At 34.4% G+C, this 22,836-nt stretch overlaps 5 protein-coding genes across 5 annotated transcripts; 1 reads left to right on the forward strand and 4 right to left on the reverse strand.

The window, feature by feature from the left end:
• Positions 1–1,290: 1,290 nt before the first annotated feature.
• Positions 1,291–3,443, forward strand: LOC18038783 (cysteine proteinase inhibitor 3). Its single transcript, XM_006430431.2, has 4 exons — positions 1,291–1,663; positions 1,822–2,041; positions 2,944–3,089; positions 3,222–3,443. Exons 1-4 carry the CDS (start codon positions 1,478–1,480, stop codon positions 3,336–3,338), a joined length of 669 nt encoding a protein of 222 aa, XP_006430494.1. The 5' UTR covers positions 1,291–1,477; the 3' UTR covers positions 3,339–3,443.
• Positions 3,444–3,666: 223 nt separating this feature from the next.
• On the reverse strand, positions 3,667–6,940 carry LOC18039759 (cytochrome P450 98A2). Its single transcript, XM_006430432.2, has 3 exons — positions 6,288–6,940; positions 4,548–4,945; positions 3,667–4,463 (listed from the first exon to the last, which is right to left on the reverse strand). Exons 1-3 carry the CDS (start codon positions 6,769–6,771, stop codon positions 3,819–3,821), a joined length of 1,527 nt encoding a protein of 508 aa, XP_006430495.1. The 5' UTR covers positions 6,772–6,940; the 3' UTR covers positions 3,667–3,818.
• A 3,244-nt stretch (positions 6,941–10,184) lies between these two features.
• LOC18039210 (70 kDa peptidyl-prolyl isomerase) lies at positions 10,185–12,940 on the reverse strand. Its single transcript, XM_024182696.1, has 12 exons — positions 12,784–12,940; positions 12,615–12,701; positions 12,178–12,438; positions 11,985–12,062; positions 11,823–11,903; positions 11,497–11,691; positions 11,315–11,401; positions 11,081–11,244; positions 10,841–10,967; positions 10,589–10,761; positions 10,384–10,511; positions 10,185–10,284 (listed from the first exon to the last, which is right to left on the reverse strand). Exons 1-12 carry the CDS (start codon positions 12,938–12,940, stop codon positions 10,185–10,187), a joined length of 1,638 nt encoding a protein of 545 aa, XP_024038464.1.
• A 3,330-nt stretch (positions 12,941–16,270) lies between these two features.
• On the reverse strand, positions 16,271–18,261 carry LOC18039211 (WAT1-related protein At5g07050). Its single transcript, XM_006430434.2, has 7 exons — positions 18,054–18,261; positions 17,872–17,934; positions 17,649–17,765; positions 17,292–17,544; positions 17,011–17,169; positions 16,730–16,881; positions 16,271–16,610 (listed from the first exon to the last, which is right to left on the reverse strand). The coding sequence occupies exons 1-7, from the start codon at positions 18,254–18,256 to the stop codon at positions 16,454–16,456; spliced, it is 1,104 nt and encodes a 367-aa protein (XP_006430497.1). The 5' UTR covers positions 18,257–18,261; the 3' UTR covers positions 16,271–16,453.
• A 1,766-nt stretch (positions 18,262–20,027) lies between these two features.
• Positions 20,028–21,053, reverse strand: LOC18038769 (peptidyl-prolyl cis-trans isomerase FKBP65). The gene is made up of 5 exons (XM_024182636.1): positions 20,922–21,053; positions 20,686–20,808; positions 20,429–20,527; positions 20,223–20,350; positions 20,028–20,127 (listed from the first exon to the last, which is right to left on the reverse strand). Exons 1-5 carry the CDS (start codon positions 21,051–21,053, stop codon positions 20,028–20,030), a joined length of 582 nt encoding a protein of 193 aa, XP_024038404.1.
• Between the last annotated feature and the right edge of the window lie 1,783 nt (positions 21,054–22,836).

A 22,836-nucleotide genomic window follows, 5' to 3' on the forward strand; every position in this document is an offset into this window, starting at 1 on the left:
GAGCCTCAAGTAAACTGTACATCCACGAGTCCAATCAAATGGAAGCACTTGATATTGCCGTGGACGCCTGGACGGTTCAGAATTCAGATTACGTTCGTGCGAAAATTTGCGAAATTCCTCACCCAAATAACCACGTAAAAGTTTGCTATTTTGCAAGTGCCACGTATCAAAAAAATTTTTCCTTGATCATTTTCTCTCAATTCCTTTTTTAATTTCTCAATTAACAAACATTAACTCATGTATCGGAGTATATCTTTCTAAAAAGCTCGAACCATTATTTGAAGCAATGAAGAGGTTAACGGCATAGCTTCAACCACGTGTGATGGGTTGCTTTCAATTAATTGAAGTTTAATTAAGTTCTGTTTGGAAAAAAAAAGGATTAATTAAGTTCTATAACTCCTAGGATTTTTAAAATTCAACCAATGAAGCAAAAGCCATTGGGACAAGAATACCGAGGACTTTGTATTGTATATTTTGAAGTTTTGGTTGGTGACAAATCTTCCAAATTTGGTAAGAGTACACAGTAATACAGTCGCCTTGCTGCTTACTCCTTCATGCCAATAGGCAACAATGACACATCATACTATCCAAGAAAGAAAAAAAAAAGTTTAAAGAGGCTTATACATATTTTTAATTTAATTCTTATGAATTAAGGATAATATTAAAAAAATTGGATAATAAATAATGGAAATATATACTTATAGTCTGGTCTACACCTACCTTGCTTTGATTATATAACTTTAAAATAAATCATATTTTCTAAAAGAGGAAAAAATGGGGTAACAACAACTGAGTCTCCAATTTTTTATGGTTTCTTATATTTAAATATATTTAGTTTGTTTATCTCAAAAGGGTCCCAATCTAATAATATTTTGAATATCTTTAATGTAATAAGGGGGTGTTTGGGGCAATTGCACAGTGATAGCGCAGCTGCCCCAAACGCATTATAAATCAATAAATCATCTCAATTTTTTCATCCAAATTATTGAGATGGCTTCATTTCATAATTTATAAAATTACTTATTATTTCGTCCCTTCATTTAATAGATATTAATAATTTTAATCTTTATTTAATTAGATAAATTAGTTCACTTGGAATGATAAAAGTTGAAATACTACTTGTGAACGTGAAGTATTATATTATTCAACTTAATATTAAAGAGTACTTCAATCATTGCTCTTGTAAGCATCGGTGGGCATTGGGCAAGGACCTATTTGCTATAAACAGATAACCTATGATGAGTTTTAATACATTTGACACGAATTAGGACATCAATGTTATTATTACTCCGAAACAAGATCCGTTTGGGGGGACAAGTAATTCGGATCCCATTAAGACCGCGATGCTGTAACTAACTTGCCCGTTAAGTTTAAGGCATCGGCACCCCATTAAGTTCAATTGGAAAATTCGTCATCCGGAAACCCGAGCGTTCGATCGTGTTGGATACGGAAGCAAAGATTTAGATACACAGTGAAGATGAATCGATACTCTGTGATAGTTTTGAGCGTTTTGGTTTGTGGGTTTATTGAATTGGGTCTTTGCAGAGAAGGTAACTTCATTCAGATGAGACCCGGAGGCGTTTATGATTACGGGGGCAATCAAAACAGTGCTGAGATCGAAGGCCTTGCCCGTTTCGCCGTTCAAGAACACAACAAGAAAGAGGTCCTTTCTGTTTTTTCCATTTTCTCTTCATTTTGTTTTACTGATTCTTCTTGAGTAGTCAATCAAATCAATTAATTACATGATGATTTATGTGGTTGTTTATTTTATTTGAAACTTATTTGTTTTCCCATAATTTGCATAAATTTTGGATTACACAGAATGCCCTTCTTCAGTTTGCAAGGGTGTTGAAGGCCAAGGAACAGGTTGTTGCTGGCAAGTTATACTATCTTACACTGGAAGTGATTGATGCCGGCAAGAAGAAGATATATGAAGCTAAAATTTGGGTGAAGCCGTGGATTAACTTTAAGCAACTTCAGGAGTTCAAGCATGCTGAGCATGGCCCTTTCTCCGCCCTCTCCGACCTTAACCTTAAACGAGGTAATGGGCTAATTTGATTACGTTATTATAAATGTGATAGACACACATGTGTATCCAATGACCGTGTGACGAGGACATGATCATTACCAGCACGAGTGTCACTAGCACCGAACACAGGACATCTCTTTTGAGGTTTAGTTTTGCATTCTAATGATTATGTATTGAACTGCTTAGGTTGTAATATTATAGATGTAGAGAATTACTGAACCACTTTAAAAACAAATACTTTTGAGTTTCCAGATCAAGTCGGTGATGGATGAATGTATGTAATTGGCCATTGTTTTTAGATAGCGATCATGGTTGTGTTTCTTGGTTAGCTATAAATTGGTTATGGTAGACTGATCACACAACACTGCTTGTTCTTTACTCTTGTTCATTCTTTGATAGGTTGTAGATGTGAATGGTTTCGGTATCATGGGATTTAAGCATGGTTGACTTTGTTACTTGAAGGCCGTTGACGGTTGATTGTATGAAATTTCGCTGGTAGCTAGCCACTTGGTTGTATAATATGTTTTGAAATTGCATACAAATTTTCTTGTTGCAAACATTTCAAAAATGAACAAAGAGGGTAGGTGTTTTCTTTGCTGAAGAGCTTTTTTAACTGTGTTTGAAGCTTCATGTTTTTTCTTCAGCACCAAAGGCATCTCTGTTTTCTGTTTAAAATGTAATCTTGATGCATCATCCCTGAGAAAAAACCAATTTCTGATAAGAAATGTTGTTGCAACTTTTGCATAGCGTTTACTCTTTTGTCCTTGATATCCAGTTTCCTTTTTCTCCTCATATGTTATTGTTTAATATATTTGTTGAGCATTGAATGATTCTGAAATGGGATAAGTTAAAAAGAAACGAAGAAAAGGGAAGGGAAGCCGATTGGTTAATTGTAGTGCATCTTCTCAATTCAGGCTGCCATGGACAAGAGTGGCTAGCAGTGTCAACAAATGATCTAGAGGTAAAAAATGCAGCAAATCATGCTGTTAAGTCCATGCAGCGGAAGTCCAACTCATTGTTCCTGTATGAACTCCTAGAGATCCTTCAAGCCAAAGCCAAGGTTGGCATATTTTATACTTTTCTATCTATTTCTGGATTAATATTGTTTGTAATTTGTCCCTTCTCTCCAGCAGCCTTTTCCAAGCTTTCAAATTTGCATTTTAATTAAGTAGTAGTTTTGATTTGATTGTAGGTCATTGAAGATTATGCCAAATTCGAACTGCATCTGAAGCTGAGGAGGGGAAGTGAAGAAGAGAAGCACTGGGTTGAAATAATTAAGAACAGTGAAGGAAAGTTTTATTTGAAGTAGATGGAATGCTTTAACTTCATAATCTAGCAACTAACTATATTAGTATGTTAAATAGTATTGTTTGAGGCTGCTATGTTCAATGTTATGATCAGAAGTTCAGAACAACACCGTCCTTCGCTTATTAATTTTCTGTTTTGTGTAAATATATTCATATTATGTCTAGTGTTTAATATGTATGGTTACTGATTGAATAAGGTTCATACACTTTATCTAGTTTTGTTTATATATATTTCTGTGACTTCATTCATCTTTTTCCTCATCCTCCTTTGTTTGTAGTGTTTTAACTCCACAAGCAGCATACCGTCATTTGAAGACCATGGAAGTCAAATTACAAGCAAAACTCTATACTCCTTCCATAGATCACAGTGATTTATTTGGCCTTGTTTTGGGCCAATAGATGTTTCAACAATTTCCCATCTCATTGTAAGTTCAAAATCCAAAGCCTAAGGAAGAAACAAGCAGAAAAGCTGAAAGGCAAAATCACATATCAGCGGCCACACGTTTATACAAGTGCGAAGGCAGCCTAGGAGTTGGCACAGCCTGTACTGGTGTCTTCATATATGTAACCAATCCAGGATTTTCTGACATGTCAATTTCCTCTGGCTTCACTCCCTCTGGTGGCGCCCAAGCAAAATGGTGTAATAGATGCCCCAACATTGACGTGACCAAATTTATACCAAGTTGTGCACCTGGGCACACTCTCCTACCAGCACCAAATGGTAGTAGCCTAAAATCATGGCCTTTCATGTCCACATCCTCCTCGAAGAACCGCTCAGGCCGGAACTCTAACGGGTCCTTCCAGACTGCAGGATCCCGAGCTACTGCCCATACGTTGACGTGAATGTTTGATCCCTTAGGAACATCGTAGCCACCTATCTTAACATTGGCATTGGCACGGTGAGGAAGCATCAGGGGAGTTGGTGGGTGCAACCTTAGAGCCTCCTTGGCTACAGCTTGTAAGTAAGGAAGGTTTGAGAAATCGGTTTCCGTCATCACACGTTCAAATCCTATCACACGGTCTAGTTCCTCTTGAGCCTTTTGTTGCACTCTAGGGTTCTTAATGAGCTCGGCCATTCCCCATTCTGTTGAGATTGCAGTTGTGTCCATGCCCGCTGTGATCATGTCCTGAGCAAGTGGAAATAATACAACACATTTATTAAGTTGACTAACTAGTGGACAGTGAGAGAATAAAATGATTTAGACAGTTACCCAGAGGAGTCCAATGATAGTGTCTTCACTTAGGTCATATTTTTCTTGCAGTGTAAGCAAAGCATCAACAAAGTGTTGCTTGGTACCACCGCTCTTCTGGCGAGCAAGTGTGTGCTCTTCCATGATAGCTCGAGTAAGACGGTCTCGGCGTTCGCCGTGCTTGGCAAATGCCCCTTCCTCTAATGGGAACATCCAACGAAGCCATGGAATGTGCTCAGCCATAGCTAGCGATGCCCCAAGCTTCAGCCCATTAGCTACTATTGCCTTGAATTCTTTCCCTTGCTCGTCCATCACATCTTCTGAATTCACGAATCTCTTCCCAAACGCTAGCCTTGTAATGTTGTTGAATGCCACTGCTCCCAAATACTTCTTCACTAGTACACTCTTCCCATAATTTTCTGCAAGTAAATAGAGCATATAAAATCAATTAGACCCAGTTGTATAACTGCATTAATCAACCATTAAAAAAATATTAAAAAGGCAAATTACTGACCACATAATATTACTGGATCATAACCAATATATAGCAAATTACTGACCATAACCGATTTATAGCAAATTACTGACCAGTATATTTGATATAATATAATATGCTATATCTATAGGTATGGTATATTTGATATAATATAGCCGTATATTGTTTTTTTCACACTGAAATTACATAACAATCACTTTTAAATAGAAGTTAAATCGATATAATTACAGTATAATTTAAGAGCCTGACGAACATAACTTAAAAATTTATGTCAAATAATGACAAGATTATCCCTACACACATATTTACACTTATTATGACCATGACAAGAAAAGTTCAGTGTCTGGTGTGAACACCAACCTAAATTTAATTTGAAGGAAAAGTTCTAACCACCAAGAATTATCTTCTTAAAATTATTAAAATAATTAGAGTCGGTAAAATCTTAATCATTTGAGAAATGAATAAACGAATTTCATCAATTTATAACTTCTCATTTTTCACAACGGCCAAATTAATGAGCCGATAAATTAGGTATGAAACTGAAGGCTGAAAGGGACCATATGAATGTAAGTGGGGAATTAATTTCAACGTTATTTATCTACTAATATAATCTGGTCAATAAATAATAATAAATAAAAAATGATATCTGGATAGAAATTCTGATAAAATAAAAAATTCATACTTCACTTTGGGCATGCATTTTTAATTAATTAAAAGAAGAATGAAGTCATGACTCATGCATATTAACTTTCACATTTGCAAAATGAACTTGTTCACCAACACCATTTTCAATCAATTTGTAAGAGTTGTTCATCAACCCCATTCTAATTTAATTTTATTTATAGTACTTTAAAACACTATTTCCCCCACCGTATTACGCAGATTTGTGATCAAACATGTTAATATTTTGATGTCAACACACGTCCAAGAAGGCAAAAAAAAAAAAAAAAGGTTAAATGGAAAAAACCAAGAAGATGCCAAATGCGAATAATGAAATCTAATTGAATACGCTTAACGTAAAAGCCACAAAATTGTCTATAAATAGTTTAGGCATAAAATAATTTAGCTAATTGGTGATCTTTTACCATATTGGAGGCACATGCTTTAATTGGCCGAAACAAGCAAAATAATGTATCCATTTTAATTAACGTGCATGCAGAAAAATTATGTGATTGACAGAACAGATTCATAATTATCAAAAAAAATGAAAGAAGAATTAACAAACAGAATATGAAAGAGAGATCAAGGAAAAAGGGAAAGCATACGAGGATCGGTGCAGTCTTTGAAAATGGATTCAACCATGGCTGTGACTTCATCCTCTCTAATTGGTCTCAGAGCCTGTAATCTCTTCGGCGTAAAAAGCTCGAGCGTGCAGACTTTACGAACCTTGACGTAGTGAGGCCCATAATCGGCCCAAATGAGGTCCTTGCCATCTCTGCTGAACTTTGCAGCTGATCTACTTCGATGCCTGTCGGCCAATTGTTGATCATGCTCTTTAAGCACTTCTCTAGCCAATTCTGTGTTGGACACAATCACGTTCAAAGTCGAGCCGAACCAAACCGAAATGATTGGTCCGTATTGTTGAGCCCATTCCGCAAAGCACCGGAACCTCACCGGCTTTATGTCGTAGAGGTTTCCGACGATTGGCAAGGGACGAGGGCCGGGCGGGAGCTTGAATCTCAGCCGTTGGTAGAGCTTGTATGCAAGGATGATGAAAATGATTGATAATGGGATGAGTGGGAGAGTCATTTTGTGTTGGTTGGTTTCCTTTTTCTTGAAACTTCGGAAATGAAATGGTTGGGCTTGAGTTAGACCAATAGACTTAGAGACATATATGAGATGAAGAACGGGGGAGTTGGTGGATGAATTTGCTTACGTTGTTAAGAAATTACGTCATGTAAATAAAAAAGATAAAAGAAAAATAATAATTATATCGTGGGAAACTAAAATTTAAGCCACCACTCACCAGCTAAAGCATGAAATGAATGGTTGCCATGAATGAGAATTGATGAATGGCACGCCCAAGCATATGGTTTTTAATGGTTGGCCGACTCACATGAATCGAGCCAATCATAAGGAGCGTGTTATGTTAGTTTCGAAATTGAGAGGGTGGGGATTGTTTTTGATTAGTGCATTTTGTAAATTGGGGTTGGTGAAGTGAGAAACTTTTGGAAACAGGAGTGCGGGAGAGGATTCAAAGGTTGGTGAGGTGTTAGACTCTTACTGCTCTGATGAACCCACGAATTCATTTGTACGCGTTTGATGTGTCTCAACGGATTGATGAAAATTCAAATGAATGAAAACGAACCATAATACATTGTAGAGTCCAACTACGCTATTTTTTAGGGTTATAAGAGCAGCCTTAAATGATTAGAAAGTTTATAAAAATTAATTATTTCACGGTATTCAAGCTGTGAGATAAAAAATATTATATTAAATATATTAAATTAGAACAATAATGCATCCTTGGATGGCATGAAAAGGGTGGGAGGGTCTGTCAATGTCAATGTAATCCTAGTCAGAAAAATATGAATTAAAAGAGAGAAAAAAAAGGAGAGATAATGAAATGAAAGTGAAACCACTATATTGGTCCAGTGGCCAAGACTCTGTACTCACAACAATGAGAGCAACGGTTCAAGCCTTCGCGATGCATGTAGAGGTTTCTTCTTTTCTTAATTATAGTATATAATTAAGTGAAAACATATTTTTTTCTTTTAAAAATGTGAGTGAAGTATACACTCTTCGTATTTAAGAGGGTAAAATTTAGATATCATTATATAAAAATTAATGTAAATTAGTTTTTAGTAATTGTCTGATTTATAAATATCAGTTATAAATATCGTATAATATAAGTTGTAATATGAGCATTAGTCTAATATAATTTTTTTTTTTAAAAAAGTGAAACCACTGTACAGTCCACCGAAAGAAGAAATAGATGTAATTCATTTTGAAGCAACGTGTGCGGTAATCAAGTTGTATGGAGCCATGTCCTGTCATCGACTGCTAAGAGTTCGCATTATTACACATGAGTTTTGTCCTTGTAATAATGATTGAAATTATAGTTGCACTTAAATGGGGAAGAAGTTATCACGACTGCTTCTTGGCTTCTTTCTTAAGCTATGCTCTACGAAACGAAATTTAAGCGTAGATGTTAGGTAAAAAAATTGACTATATTTCAAAGTTATATATGCTACAATGATGTTGACTGTATATATTTTGGTGGTATCCATGGTTTCCATTTCCAATAAGTTAAATATGCACTGTAATCTATATTCAATTTCTGGATCAGGAATCACCACAAATGTTCCTAAGCTTTAGTTGTGTTAAATTGTATGTTAATGATGATAAATATTGTTTCTTTTATATATATGTATATATAAACGATTTGAATCAAGGTTTTCCCTCTATAAATATTTATTTGAGTATTTAAAGATTTTTCTTAAACATCAACAGTATTATGAAATTAAAAATTTTAAAATTTTTTTTCTTTTTTAAAGTAAAAATATTTAAAACTCTTGGGTATAGTCATTAAAGATTTGGTTTTTGGCAAGATAATTTGTAGTAGGTTGTTGTTGCTCCTTGTTTGGGTGGTGGTGAATTTGGCGTAAGTTGGGTGGCTTGGGATTTGGGAGGTGTCTAATCCAGATTAAAAAAGGGTATCCCAGTATTATCAATTACGGGACCCATTGCGGTTGGTGGTGGGTTGGTGAGATTGAGAGATACACACAGACCATTGGAATCTTGTTTTGGAAGGCCCCGGGCATGTGTTGGCTTGACAAAATCACTTTTGCCTAATGGTAATGGATAAGCCGAAAAGCACTTCCCGCGACCTAACTTTCTTCCCATGCAATTATGACGACAGCATGACCAAATCAAACACCAAACATTGCCAACAAAGAAAAGGTAAAGCCAACGCGCTAGTGTAGAAAAGACAATCCACTCGCTTAAGCAATGGGCTGATTCTTCTTCTTTCTTCTTTTTTTTTCCCAAGGCAGTAAGGGTTGTATTGGCATTTAAAAAGAGAGTCCATCTCAGATTTAGAAATCTTAATTTTAATAAAATTTGGGATGAATTGATAATAGTAGGAAAAGACATTTATAATGTTGTAAAATTTTTTTCATATAGTTGTTAACTCCTAAATTTTAAGTCCAACTTCAAAAATTTTCTTTCTAAAGAATTTTATTTTGTCTAAACGAAGCTGAGTGCATTAATATTTTACAAGTGTTTTTTGTTCCACAATCAAACTAAAAAATAATAAAAATAAGAGAGCCTTTTGTCACGGGCCGCCCAAACACTTTACTTTCTTATGAGAAAGAAAGACTGAAAGAGAGAGCTCTAATGGAAAGTTCTTTCTTCTCCTTTCAATACATTTGAGTATTGATTTCAACTTTTGCCCACAGCTATATGAAAGAAAAAACAGTGTGAGCTTAGCATACCACCTTAAGGGTAGAGGTGCCAAAAATACCCGTTCGGTCTGGACCCAAACCGTACCCAGACATTGTGGATCGGGTATTATCCGGCTTGGGTATGAAGCTGGGTCGATCTTGGGCATCACTTGATAAACCCAGAACCCGAAATTTATTAAAAAATATTAAAAACTATATATTATTTTAAATATTTATATTTATTTGATTCATTTATTATACATATATAAAGTTTTAAACACTTAAAATTTATATTTTCATATCAAATTTTATTGAAATAAATTTAAAACTTATAAAATTACCAACAAAATAAAAAAAATTATACACATAAAATATTAAAAAATATAAAATTTAGATACCCGAATTAAAATCCGGACCCAAACCGATTGCATCCGGACAGGGTCCGGTCATTGCAATACCCAGACCCAACCCAGGGTTTTGCCATCCCGACTTAGCGGGCTCTGCCAAATCCCAAATGCCAGAGCATTGGTTACATGGTGGGTCCAATAATGGGACCCTCAACTTTAATTTTGTAGGATAATTATTTTATGACACCCATACAAGTATTTTTCTAGTTAGATAGTTAAATAATAATTATTATTTCTAAAAAAATGATGGTTTATTTGTTTAAATATATTTTAATCTTAGATAAGTTGTAATATTTTAGCAAACTAGCATATTCATGTTTACACCGTGATGGCTGGGACCAAGATCGTGAAATTTAACATTTCCTTCCAGCTAACCCATCTTTGAGAGCATGGTGCCGAAAATCTCAGCTTGATATTTGGCATATTCTCTTTGCTTGTCTTTTAGCTCCATGTACACAAGTTTCACATCTCTGGCAGTCCAAAACAAATCAAAAATAAAATTATAAAAAAAAAACTAAACAATCATTGTCCATACAGGATGTAATTAAGGTCAATAATGAGTCTCTTACCTGTTATTTGGGTCAATGGTTAGAGCCCTCTTAATATCAGCCTCAGCTTTTTCAAGTTCAGATGTTTTCAAGTATGCTTGGGACCTTCTGTAGAGAGCTTTCACATTGAGTGGCTCAAGTTCTAAGACCTGTCAGTCAAAATGAAGCAAAGCGATATTTGTATGCATAATAAATGCATATTTTGAATCAATTAGAGGAAGCAAACCTTTGTGCATAGACTCGAAGTCTCGGAGTAGTCTTCAAGTTTGAGTTTACAAGCTGCATTGTTCAGATAACATGATAATCGAAGTCCATTTGCTTGATGCTTCTCATCATCAGTGAAAGAGTGATGAAATTCAATAATCTTTGCAGCCTGTAATTTTTGTTGTTGACCAAGTACTTCAGTTCAGAAAAGAAGCCAACACTTGATCACACTTCTCTTCACTCTAAAAGAATTCATTAGTTAACAGATGCCTACTTGCCTTTTCATATTTCTTTGAGGCACGCCAGTATTTCCCTGCCCTGAACAGCAAATTTCCATCGTGTTTTTTCCTTTCACAAGCTTCTATTTTCTCATGAGTGTCCATCTTCCAAAATGGCTTTTCCTGTATTAATTAATTTGAAATCATGACACAGGTATGTAGTAATTAATAGGCTGATGGTCCTGGAATCATGTCTACTTCATCGAATTAGTACTAGAGCTTTTAGAGTAGGTGACCTTGGTGAAGTCAATCAATGTGACTTCATAGTGAAGAACAGAATCTGCAGAGACCAATTCTGAAACTTCATGGCTGCACAAATACTCTGCACTAATCGTCACCGTGGCTTGTTCTTCTTTTTTCATTGTCATGATCGCCCTTTCCAAGCCCTCATTTACATTTTCTGAAGAGGAAAGTTAAAATTATTGTTCATTTCAATAAAATTCAATGGAGAAATAGGAGCTATGAACTACCTTCAAGAGTTGTAAACTCAAACGGTTCCTCGTTAGATCCCCTTGTCTCAAAAACTGTTCCATCTTCAAGTCTGCCAATGTATATCACTAAGGATACAGAAGTAAAAATGAAAGTCCAACTTGAATCTGAAATTTGAATAAGATAATACAAAATGCAGATACATTTGTCTGTAAGACTGTACCTTTCACTAGGGAACCTTCGTTAGGGCGGTCAAAGCCTTGACCGGCCTTTTTAATCTTCTTTAGAACTTTCTGATCACCGGTGACATCAACGACACTTTTCCATGACAACAGCTCAAGTTGGATGGTCAAATTCGAGAAGGATGAAACACCGCCTTCAATGTTGGTAGCTTCATAGCCATCATTTTCAATGCCATCTACAAAGATGAAATGAACCGTGATTGATTCATTATGTTAGCAAACACTGAATTGATACAAATAATGACAATGTCAGTTTTCCAGTAAAGATTTCTTACTGCTTTGGATGGAACAAGTAACACCGACTTACAGGAGAACTTCACTGCCAATTCTGCTTTTTCACCCCTTCTCATTGTTCTTACTGCTTTGCTTATTGCGGGACAAAGATGACCTGATCTTATACACATGAATCATACATTAAGCTTCCCAAAGATATTATGTAACATCAATTTACTGAGCAAGATCAGCTTACCATCAAATACCCGAAATTCTACACCTTCATTAGATTCAGAAACAAGTGCTCCATTTTGAAGCCTTGCCTCAAACTCAACTACAAAATTTAAAAAAAAAAATTGATTATTGTCATGATGGGCCATCAAACATCCTGACTCGTCACATATGTGAAACTCCAACGAAAAATTCTCAAAAATGCGAATTAGTATTACCTAAAACTTCATCATTATCTCTTGGAGTGGCCCATCCTTCACCTTCCTTTATTATTTTCTTTAAGATACCTCCATCACCAGTTATATCCCTGATGGTGCTCCAAGATAGCAATTCAATATCGAATACTAGGCTTGAATTTGAAGGAATCAGCGGAGGAGAACCGGCTTCTCCATAGGCTAACACCGATGGTATAAAGAAGATTGCTCTCTCACCCTTCTTCATAGTCGCAACACCTTCATCCCATCCTTTGATTACTTCACCTGAAACCCATGTTCCGTAATATATAATTCGGATATGTTTGAGATTCAGAGGCTGTAAAATCACTAGCTGTTAAATATAAGTACCTCTTCTGAGTTTTCCAGAAGAAAATGGTGCAATTTTACTTCATATTCAAATAAAATTTGATTCATGAAAATGAAATGTGAGATTAAATTACCTTGGCCTAATTTGAAACAAAAGGGAGTTCCCGTATCACGACTTGAAGCCAAACATGCCCCACCATCAATATGACCACTGAAATGAACTGGACCACATAATTTACATTATAACTGAGGTTAAAATAACCTTTCCTACCTCCCCTGAAAAACAGAGGAAAAGAGTAGTACCTTGGACTTCGTCTCCAAGAAGTGGAGTTTGCCAGGAAGTTCCTTTTCTGAGAATTTGCTTTCTCAAGCCTTGCTTTCCTATTTCTCTCTCAACTGAGCTTGGAGGTTTTGTTTCTGTTGCCGTTTCGAAATGGGATTTTAGGGAAGTGGTTGCCATTGAAATTCAATGGACACAGTGTTTGCGCTCAATCCTTCAGTTGATGATAAGCCGTTGGTGATTTCCCTCCTTTTGTTTACTTTCAGTTAAGAAGGTTATTCTGTTGGCACAAGCGGGCCAAAAATCCAACGGAAATGAACTTAACCCAACTGCTTAGACAGGCCCAGATGGCCTCATCACAACAGATCCACTTGCCTGTCTTCTCCCCTCCCCACCTCAGTTTGCTTTCTTCCAAGTTGACCAAGACTGTGCAAATTGTCTAAGATTACAAATGTTTATAGGATTATTTGTCGTATAAATTACTGATTAAATTTGACGAGTGGTTTTAATAGTATTATTCCTGACAAACCGTAGCTCATTTTCTCTATTCATTTTGAAGGATTGAGGATGTTGTTCATTTTTCTGACTGGTAGGGCATAAGAGGCCTATGAATTTGTGGCGGGCTCACATTAAAGGCACTATAACTCTGTGGGCTAATATGTGAGCAAACACTACATTGTGTCAGAAATTAAATTTTTTTTTTTAAAAAAAAAAATAACCCTTGAAATTGGAATGAATGAAATAGAAGGAGAAATTATGCGTGACATTGGCTGAACTGAACAAACTAATTTTCTCGGAGACATTTTATTTGAAAAAAAAAAAAATCCAGCAGGCTGATGTTAAATCGGTTCGCCCCAAATTAACGGTGGGGTTCATCTTAACTCCTTGGCCCAACTTTAATCTTCAATCTTGGGCTAATCCAACCTACGAAGGATTCACTCAATTGAATAAGAAGGCCCACTAGGGTGTCTCATTCGGAAAGATGATCCATTGCCTGGCATACAATTTATTGACGGTGCATTTCAAATTCAATAGATGTGTTATTAAGCAAATACGATATATAAAACTAGATAACTTCCAATATGAATCACTTTTGTCGCTCTGAGAGTACATGTCAATGTCACTGAAAATAAAATGCAAGTAATTACTATGAATGGTCGAGAAATCTTTCAGATAAGGCCATCATCCCATCAATATATAAATGAACCACAACAAAAGCATATTTAGTCATACATTTAGTTTCGTCCACATATATTTAGATACATCTCTCACTGAGTATGTGATATTTGCGTGCCAACGCAGCGGATTTATAATTTTTATTTTTTACTTTTTGAAATCGTAAAACAAGGAGTTTGAATCCAGTCAATAATAGCATACTCCAAAGAAATTAGAAAAGAAATACTTTTCTTTTTCTAATAATTTATTTTTTCAATTTCAAAAAAAAAATTAATTTTTTCTAATATTAAAATCATTGGTATAAGTGAGACACGTACGTTGAGCTAGAAGGTTTTTTTTTTTTTAGCCATACATTTTTTCTAATATTAAAATCATTGGTATAAGTGAGACACGTAAGTTCAGGTATGCAATCAACTTTTGTCCTTTAAGATTGCTTGATTTCAAAAAGTTAAGTTATTACAACAAGGATCCACCTATGATGCAATCATATAATGATGCAATATATAATGATGCAATCAACAAAAGCGTATTTAGTCATACATATAGTTTCGTCCACATATATTTAGATATATCTCTCACTAAGTATGTGATTTATTATTTTTATTTTTTACTTTTTGAAATTGTAAAACACGGAGTTTGAATCCAGTCAATAATAGCATAATCCAAATTAGAAAATAAATGCTTTTTTTTTCTAATAATTTATTTTTCCTAAAGGGATATCTACTCTTTTTTGAAATATGAGTGGAGTAGATATCCCTCGAATATTAAAGAAAGGTAAATGTGAAGTCAGTCTTCTGGTAAATGTGAAGGCAGTCTTCTCCAACTCTCCATTTCGAAATGTGAGTGGAGTAAACATCTCTTTAATATTAAAAAAAATAAAAATTTGGGCAATAGTAATTATCTGATTGTAAATATTAGTTGTAAATCTCATATAATATGAGTTGTAATTTGAGTATTAGTCTCATGTAATTAAAAAAAAAAACATTAATAATTTACCCTGAATCTAAATCTACATAGTGGCTTTGTATGCAAGATATAGCATTGTAAATTAAAATAAAGTTGAGTTACAAGTGTCCATGGCGCAAATAAAGAAAAAAGAAGAAAGAGGGGGTGGGAGGGAAAGATCAAGTGACACTAAAATTATTGCCCAACAAAAAAAAAGTATTAATAATAGTGGGAGCTGATACAAATATCGATTTTGGTTGAAATGGGTGTCTCCAGGCAACAAGACAAAGGATCTTTCAAAAAAAAATTTGCAGATATAGGTATCTAAAGAGAATTGTGTTTATTATGAGGAGAATCGATGTTGCATCATCATTATTTATCTAATATTTTAGTGGTTTCCATGCAACATTACCATATGTTTCAAGTGGAATTTATGCTCGTCATTATCCAAACTATATTGCTTTTGTTACCAGCAGCGGCAGGGAGATTTTGACACTCTCGAAAGATATATATGTATATATGGAGAGAGAGTTAAGAATTCATGATCATAATAAAGTAAGAGATACGTTAAAAGAAAAAAATTAAAGAATGTATAATTCATACGTAGTGTATTTTGTCATGTATTATATTAAAATTTATTTATTTTTTTAATTTTTTAACTTTTTTTCTGATTTTAATATAGTGAGGGATCCCTAATTGGAAGCTCATAATTATTGGATGTACTCTTTCAAGATTAAATAATATATTTATTTGATACACACACAAGTATGTATGTATGTATCTTTCTTTCTTTTAATTTGTCCTTGATTTTAATCTAATAAAAAATCCATAATTGAAAACTTACTTTATAATTGAATAAATAAATATATTTGAGTTTTTATTCAGAATTAAAATCTGGGATAGATTTACAAGTGTCATGGCCTTTAATTTTAAATTGAAAATTTTGTGTGGCTATTGAATTTATCCTATCCAAATATCTAAAATTAGGAGTTCAATTATGTCATGCCGTATACCGTGCCATTTGTTTTGTACTAATGATTCACACTATTAGACATTGATGTTCCCCACTCTCATTTTGTGCTATGATGAGGATTATTTATTTTTGTGAACTATTCTTTCAATCAATTTTGATTAGTGGTTAGTGGTGTCGCCGTACAAGTTTCAATTATTGAATACAATGAAATAGAAATGAAAAATGGGCATTATTACCATTACTTGTAACTTAATGTATGACATTTTTATAGACATGGTGACAGTTAATGAACATTTTATATCTGTATGGATTAATTACCTTGATCAACTATAAATCGACACCACTAATTAAGTGATTAACTTCCGAGAAAATGAAAACATTAGTTGGTGAAATTGGAAAAGTTTCAATGCTGTTGAACTGTGAAATGTTGTGGCTCAATGATTTATTCAATCATTTGTTAATTATAGTTGATTACGGAAGCTACCACTGAGAAGATATGTAGCTTCTGTAATCAACTATAATAAACTATAATTAACAAATGATTTAAGATCATAAACGCGTCTATGATCTTAAATATTTGTCACTTGTACAGCTAGACATCAATTATGATTATTAGCTTGCCAAAGTGTGTCCATGTTCTCCATAGCTTCATCAGGAACCATCTCTATGTTCTCCACAGCTTCAGGAATCATTTCTTTGTATTTGCCCCATAGCACGGCGTAGGTTCCAATGACTATCAGAACTGCCCCAAGAACACTGAAAATTAAACCACAAGTAAAACAAATGAGTTAGTGGCACTACTTTATTTATACGATTATTCGTTTTTAATAACTAAAACTAAAAAAAAAAAAAAATGGATTTAATTGAATAATTACCCTCCAACATATATCTTTTCAGCAAGAAGGAAAGAGCCCATAATTGCAACAATGATCATCATCAGATGGCTGAAAGCGGTTACAAAGACAGGCCCTCTTTTTTGCATCACCAGCCCTTGAACATAGTAAGCAATGCCTGATGACACAATACCCTGTACATAAAATTAAAAATAGAAAAAGAAAACGTAAATATCAATTATAATATATATTAAGTAAATTATTTAAAGCATAAAAAGAGAGTGAAGAGGGAAAGAGAGGGAGAGAGAGAGAGAGAGACTCACAGCATAAGCAGCAGCAAGAAGATTCATGTCCCAACCAATTGTCCAAACAGAAGCTTTGTGTTCCATCACAAAAGTAACAGCAATGGATTGTAAAGTTCCAAGAAAACACACAATGGCTGTGAGTGAGAGGTGAGCTGGGTACCTCCTCATTGTCACTGCCTGTAGTAAAAATAAATAAACCAACAAATTAAAGTTAATTAAATTCATGAACGTACCTACAAAATCACAAGTCATATAATAATTAACTACTTTCAAGAATCTTTAATTAGATAGTTAGCTACCTGAAGAATAAAGAATGAAGCCCAAGCAAGAGTAGCCAAGATTAAAAGAATTGAACCCTTAAGCCAGTCTTTGTCCGAAGAAGTAGTTGCTGCGGGGACAGGTGAGGATGTATGACCGTGGATGTGCTGAGACCAAACCAAATTAATGACATTACCTTTATATAATGTCATCAACATGGCTCCAGCCACAGTCACTATAGTTCCCACCATTTTTGCTTGGCATCTAATTTTCTTTATATCCACTTTCTCCATCCTTCATTTTAAGAAAAGTACCAAAAAAAAAAAATATCAATCTTTTTGTCCATATTAATCTAAACGGCATCAATATGAGATAATGACTATGATGACTTTAGTTACCTGCAAACAACTGACATGACAAATATCATTGCAGGTAGCATGTTACTCATGGCACAAGAGAAAGTCGGCGATGTGAACTTTAAACCGGCGTAGTATAAGTTTTGGTCAATCACAGGCCTATATAAAGATCAAAAATGAAAAATAAATAACTAAACGAATTAATGTATCTTAAGCTTGATGGCAGTCTTCATCATGTACTGTGGAGATATGCAAAGAAACTAACCCAAGAAGGCCAAGAACAAAGAGTTGCATGAAAATGGGAAAAGTTATCTTTGGCCTCACTTTCCTGTATGTATAAGGAAACCAACCAACCAAAAAAAAAAATGAAGTAATATATATATTTGAAACTGCAATAGCTGAAAAATTTTAATATCTCAAGCAAGATGATGGTATTAATTAAAGTACCTCTCAAGAAGGAGAGCGAAGGGGGCGACGACTGCGGTAGCAAAGGCATGGCGATACACAACAAGAACATAGTTGCTCATTCCTCTATTGAGGGAAACCTTGGTGATGATGTTCATTCCGGCATAGCCAAATTGCAGTGATATCATAGCAATATAAGGCTTGCACCTTTGAAGAAAATTGCTACAGCATCCTTTTTCCTCCATTTTTTTTGGGGGGGGGGGGGGGGGGCAATTAATTTGTGTTTGAGGAAAATTAAGTAGAAAATTAAACGAAGTGGTAAGTGTATGAGGAAGAACACTTGAATATGCTTGTGTCTCCTAAGTGACAGTCACGTATTTATAGGGGTGCCGGCCTCTATCTACACAAAAGAAAATTAGTAATTTTTTATTTTTGTGTCATGGTACGTACTTGTGAAATTGAATCTCTTAGTCTCACACGTGAGTGGTAGCACTGCCTGGATGCCTGGATCTGTTTGAATATTCTGATTAGTGTTAGTGTTTCACGGGTGATGTGGGTTCCACGTGGCAGTATATGAGAAGGAATTATAATGTGAGATAGGGTTTACTATAACATCAATTATACTGTGGTAGCACTGCCTTTGACTGATTGTCGATAAATCATGCTAACAAAACCCTAGCGTGTCAATCCCTTAGCAAGAAACCTAATGCACTTCAGAAAAAAAAAAAAAAATATATATATATATATATATATATATATAACATCAATATCTTTTATTTTACTTTTAAATTAATTGAAAGCAACAATTCTTTGATAAAGGCTTATATTATATAATTGCATGCATAAGTGATAGCACGGTTTCAAAAGTTTTGGTCAAAGATTCATCTTTCTCATAATGTATATTGGGAATCTTTTGCACTGATTAATTCAAGTGGGTTCTTTATAAGACCTTTGCTTTGCTTGTGATCTCCAGCTATCGAAAACAGATCGATGATGAACAAGTTACACTTATGCATGCTTTTACTTTTGCCCTTTTCTTCTTTAACCAAAAGCCCTTTAAAAAAACAAAAAATTAAAAGTGTTACAAGTCCCAAAAAGTTGGCTAATTGAAAGAAGTTGTATGGATAGAAATTTTACGCGTATTGCACGCAAAAAAGATCTTTAGACAATATTGGAACACACGTTATATCTTTTTTATTCCGTTTTTAAGACAAAAACATGCCTAATTATTTTGTGTCATCTCCAATTGTGTTAGTCGTATCTTTTTAAGATGGAGCTAAAGCAAAAGTTTTCACCATTTTCATTGTTCACTTTTTCAATTGCCACAATAGCGGCTACGATTTTCTGCATCCCCACTTTGACGTGCTGACCAAATCGCGCACTAAGGAAATATGTCAATTAAATCAATGTTCAATTTCTGTTTTTATGAACACATGGATACTTTTGGTTTGCTTGATGATGAAAGAATAAAGGTTTAATGAATTTTATAGCACAAATTTACATTTTGTGAAATATGGATACTCATCCTTTTTTCTTGCAGATAGGTGTATCTGTATTTTTTCTTTTATCGGTATCTGCACTCGTTAAAATCTGAATTATCAAGTATATTTTATTTAGATAATTGATACAAGATTTTAATAAATATATATGATTCTTAACATGAATTCTTGCTAAATTGGGCTTTGATACAAGATTTTAAAAAATATATATGATTCTTAACATGAATTCTTAACATGATTCTTAGCATGCTCCCAAATGGAGGAGCATTGGTTACATGGTGGGTCCAATAACGGGACCCTCAACTTTGATTTTGTAGGATAAGTATATGACACCCATGCAAGTATTTTTCTAGTTAGACAGTTAAATAATTACTATTATTTCTATAAAAAAAGATTATTTATCTGTTTAAACATATTTTGATCTTAGATAAGTTGTAATATTTTAGGAAACTAGCTTATTCATGTTGACACCGTGATTGCTGGGACCAGGATCGTGAAATTTAACATTTCCTTCCAGCTAACCCATCTTTGAGAGCATGCTACCGAAAATCTCAGCTTGATATTTGGCATATTCTCTTTGATTTTCTTTTAACTCCATGTACACAAGTTTCACATCTCTGGCCGGCCAAACAAATCAAAAATAAAATTAGAAAAAAACTAAACAATCATTGTCCACACACGATGTAATTAATGTAAATAATGAGTCTCTTACCTGTTATTTGGGTCAATGGTTAGAGCCCTCTTAATATCAGCCTCATCTTTTTCAAGTTCAGATGTTTTCAAGTATGCTTGGGACCTTCTGAAGAGAGCTTTCACATTGAGTGGCTCAAGTTCTAAGACCTGTCAGCCAAAATGAAAGCAAAACAATATTTGTATTCATAAGAAATGCATATTTTGAATCAATCAGAGGAAACAAACCTTTGTGCATAGACTGGAAGCCTCGGAGTAGTCTTCAAGTTTGAGTTTACAAGCTGCATTGTTCAGATAACATGATAATCGAAGTCCATTTGCTTGATGCTTCTCATCATCAGTGAAAGAGTGATATCAAATTCAATAATCTTTGCAGCCTGTAATTTTTATTGTTGACCAAGTACTTCAGTTCAGAAAAGAAGCTGACACTTGATCACACTTCTCTTCACTCTAAAAGAATTCATTAGTTAACAGTGCCTACTTGCCTTTTCATATTTCTTTGAGGCACGCCAGTATTTCCCTGCCCTGAACAGCAAATTTCCATCATGTTTTTTCCTTTCACAAGCTTCTATTTTCTCATGAGTGTCCATCTTCCAAAATGGCTTTTCCTGTATTAATTAGTTTGAAATCATGTCACAGGTATGCAGTTATTGATAGGCTGATGGTCCTGGAATCACGTTTACTTCATCGAATTAGTATTAAAGCTATTAAAGAAGGTGACCTTGGTGAAGTCAATCAATGTGACTTCGTAGTAAAGAACAGAATTTGCACAGACCAATTCTGAAACTTCATGGCCGCACAAATACTCTGCACTAATCGTCACCGTGGCTTGTTCTTCTTTTTTCATTGTCATGATCGCCCTTTCCAAGCCCTCATTTACATTTTCTGAAGAGGAAAGTTAAAATTATTATTCATTTCAATAAAATTCAATGGAGAAAGTGTTGGGAAAATATGCTCTTTAAAAGCATATGTGTTTATTTAATTGTAATAAATAATTTTTCTGATTAATAAAATAAATGAGGTATTTTATTCAAATATCTTAATTGCATTAATATTTGTATTAAAGTCCATTTAATCATATTATATGTATTTATGTGATCACCATGTGGATTCACAGAAGACATAAATACAAGTTATCTTATGATTAAATAAATTTAGTTCGCAGTTGATAAATAAAGTTGGGCACTTTATTTAGGTATAGACTGTAATAAATTCATTGAATGATTTGTCTTAATCATGTATGAATTTATTGATGTAGTACGACTACATTGAACAGGATCACATATGAGATTTAATTAACTTTGTAATAACTGTCAGACTTATTAAATCTCATAGGCGTTGATTTTACTGTAATCTTAATCTTGAGTTAATTATGATTTCATGACTGTGATTGTTATTTCATTTGAGTTACCAATGGGCACAACACATCCTTGTGGTCAAGATTACCCGGTATCTTGGTGGAAGCAATTATGAGTATTGGAGTTATGGATTAACAATATAGAATTTGTACAACACATCTCTTGATAGGTTTTCGGTACTTGATCATAGAATTCTCTTGCCAGAGTGTGTCAACATATTTAGTATGTTGAAATGATCATTAGAGAAAACCAGTAAGGATCAAGGAATAAGATGTTATTAATTTGATTGGACAGTTGAGATATCAATTTAATTAACGATGTGGTACAAAGGATTGTGCAGTAAAGAAATCAATGTGGCTTGGGACGAATTATTATTCGAGCATACAATTATGGAAGTCAGTTCCAATCTTTTAGTGGAGTAGATTTGGAATTAAATAATTGGGCTAGTTTAATTACAGGCCTAATTATTGTAGCCACTATTGTATGTTCCCAAATGATCCCCGGGTTAGCTCATTTAATTGACTGCACCACTACTGGACTAATAAGTAAGATAACTAGCTATTTGGGTCAAAAGCCTAAATATATCATTTAGTGGGAGGCTCCATTTAATTAGCTTTTGTGTAAGGGGCCTTATGTTATTTTACAAGGTGGGTCCCTTATTGAAAAAGCAAATAACGTGGGTTTTGTTTTTTGAATTTTTTGGAGCCTAGGGTTTTTACTAAAGGGAGATATATAAGGTTTATTTTCTCTAAAGAAAAAAGAGAAGCCACTTTATACAGATCAGAGAATAAGATTTTTCTCTCCATTGTTGAGAGAAAAATTTTCTCGTGCTAGTTGCTTTGGTAGTGATAAAGGCTCCCACACGTCAAGTGCAGATCGAACCTGAGTCATAACCTGGAAGATCATTGGAGACAGTTCGTGATCTAACAAGCGTGGTGGTGACGGATCGTGATCTAACAGGAGTGGTGGTAGCGGATCGTGATCTAGGAGCCTAAATCCCTTCAACGGAAACAGTCCAATCGGATTTTTAAGGTACGATATCTGGAATACAAATTCTTATATATTATATGAGAGCGATCTTCAAAAGGTTTTATAAAAATTTAAAAACCTAATTTTTCCCCAACAGAAAGAGGAGCTATGAACTACCTTCAAGAGTTGTAAACTCAAACGGTTCCTCATTAGTTCCCTTTGTCTCAAAAACTGCTCCATCTTCAAGTCTGCCAATGTATATCACTAAGGATGCAGAAGTAAAAATGAAAGTCCAACTTAAATCTGAAA

This window comes from Citrus clementina, unplaced genomic scaffold, assembly GCF_000493195.1.
Source record: "Citrus clementina cultivar Clemenules unplaced genomic scaffold, Citrus_clementina_v1.0 scaffold_6, whole genome shotgun sequence".
NCBI lineage: Eukaryota > Viridiplantae > Streptophyta > Magnoliopsida > Sapindales > Rutaceae > Citrus > Citrus x clementina.

Excerpts from the sequence above, each read along its gene's own strand:
- LOC18038783 (XM_006430431.2), top strand. The coding sequence starts at position 1,478 with ATGAATCGATACTCTGTGATAGTTTTGAGCGTTTTGGTTTGTGGGTTT. Across the intron at positions 2,042-2,943 it reads CGACCTTAACCTTAAACGAG|GCTGCCATGGACAAGAGTGG; the intron begins GTAATGGGCTAA and ends TTCTCAATTCAG. Across the intron at positions 3,090-3,221 it reads TCCTTCAAGCCAAAGCCAAG|GTCATTGAAGATTATGCCAA; the intron begins GTTGGCATATTT and ends ATTTGATTGTAG.
- LOC18039759 (XM_006430432.2), bottom strand. The coding sequence starts at position 6,771 with ATGACTCTCCCACTCATCCCATTATCAATCATTTTCATCATCCTTGCA. Across the intron at positions 4,946-6,287 it reads CAAAGACTGCACCGATCCTC|AAAATTATGGGAAGAGTGTA; the intron begins GTATGCTTTCCC and ends ATTTACTTGCAG. Across the intron at positions 4,464-4,547 it reads CTATCATTGGACTCCTCTGG|GACATGATCACAGCGGGCAT; the intron begins GTAACTGTCTAA and ends CCACTTGCTCAG.
- LOC18039210 (XM_024182696.1), bottom strand. The coding sequence starts at position 12,940 with ATGGCAACCACTTCCCTAAAATCCCATTTCGAAACGGCAACAGAAACA. Across the intron at positions 12,702-12,783 it reads TCTTGGAGACGAAGTCCAAG|TTCATTTCAGTGGTCATATT; the intron begins GTACTACTCTTT and ends TATGTGGTCCAG. Across the intron at positions 12,063-12,177 it reads AGATAATGATGAAGTTTTAG|TTGAGTTTGAGGCAAGGCTT; the intron begins GTAATACTAATT and ends TAAATTTTGTAG.
- LOC18039211 (XM_006430434.2), bottom strand. The coding sequence starts at position 18,256 with ATGGAGGAAAAAGGATGCTGTAGCAATTTTCTTCAAAGGTGCAAGCCT. Across the intron at positions 17,935-18,053 it reads TTCGCTCTCCTTCTTGAGAG|GAAAGTGAGGCCAAAGATAA; the intron begins GTACTTTAATTA and ends TTATACATACAG. Across the intron at positions 17,170-17,291 it reads CTTCATTCTTTATTCTTCAG|GCAGTGACAATGAGGAGGTA; the intron begins GTAGCTAACTAT and ends TTTTTACTACAG.
- LOC18038769 (XM_024182636.1), bottom strand. The coding sequence starts at position 21,053 with ATGACAATGAAAAAAGAAGAACAAGCCACGGTGACGATTAGTGCAGAG. Across the intron at positions 20,809-20,921 it reads CATTGATTGACTTCACCAAG|GAAAAGCCATTTTGGAAGAT; the intron begins GTCACCTTCTTT and ends TAATTAATACAG. Across the intron at positions 20,128-20,222 it reads ACCATTGACCCAAATAACAG|AGATGTGAAACTTGTGTACA; the intron begins GTAAGAGACTCA and ends TTGGCCGGCCAG.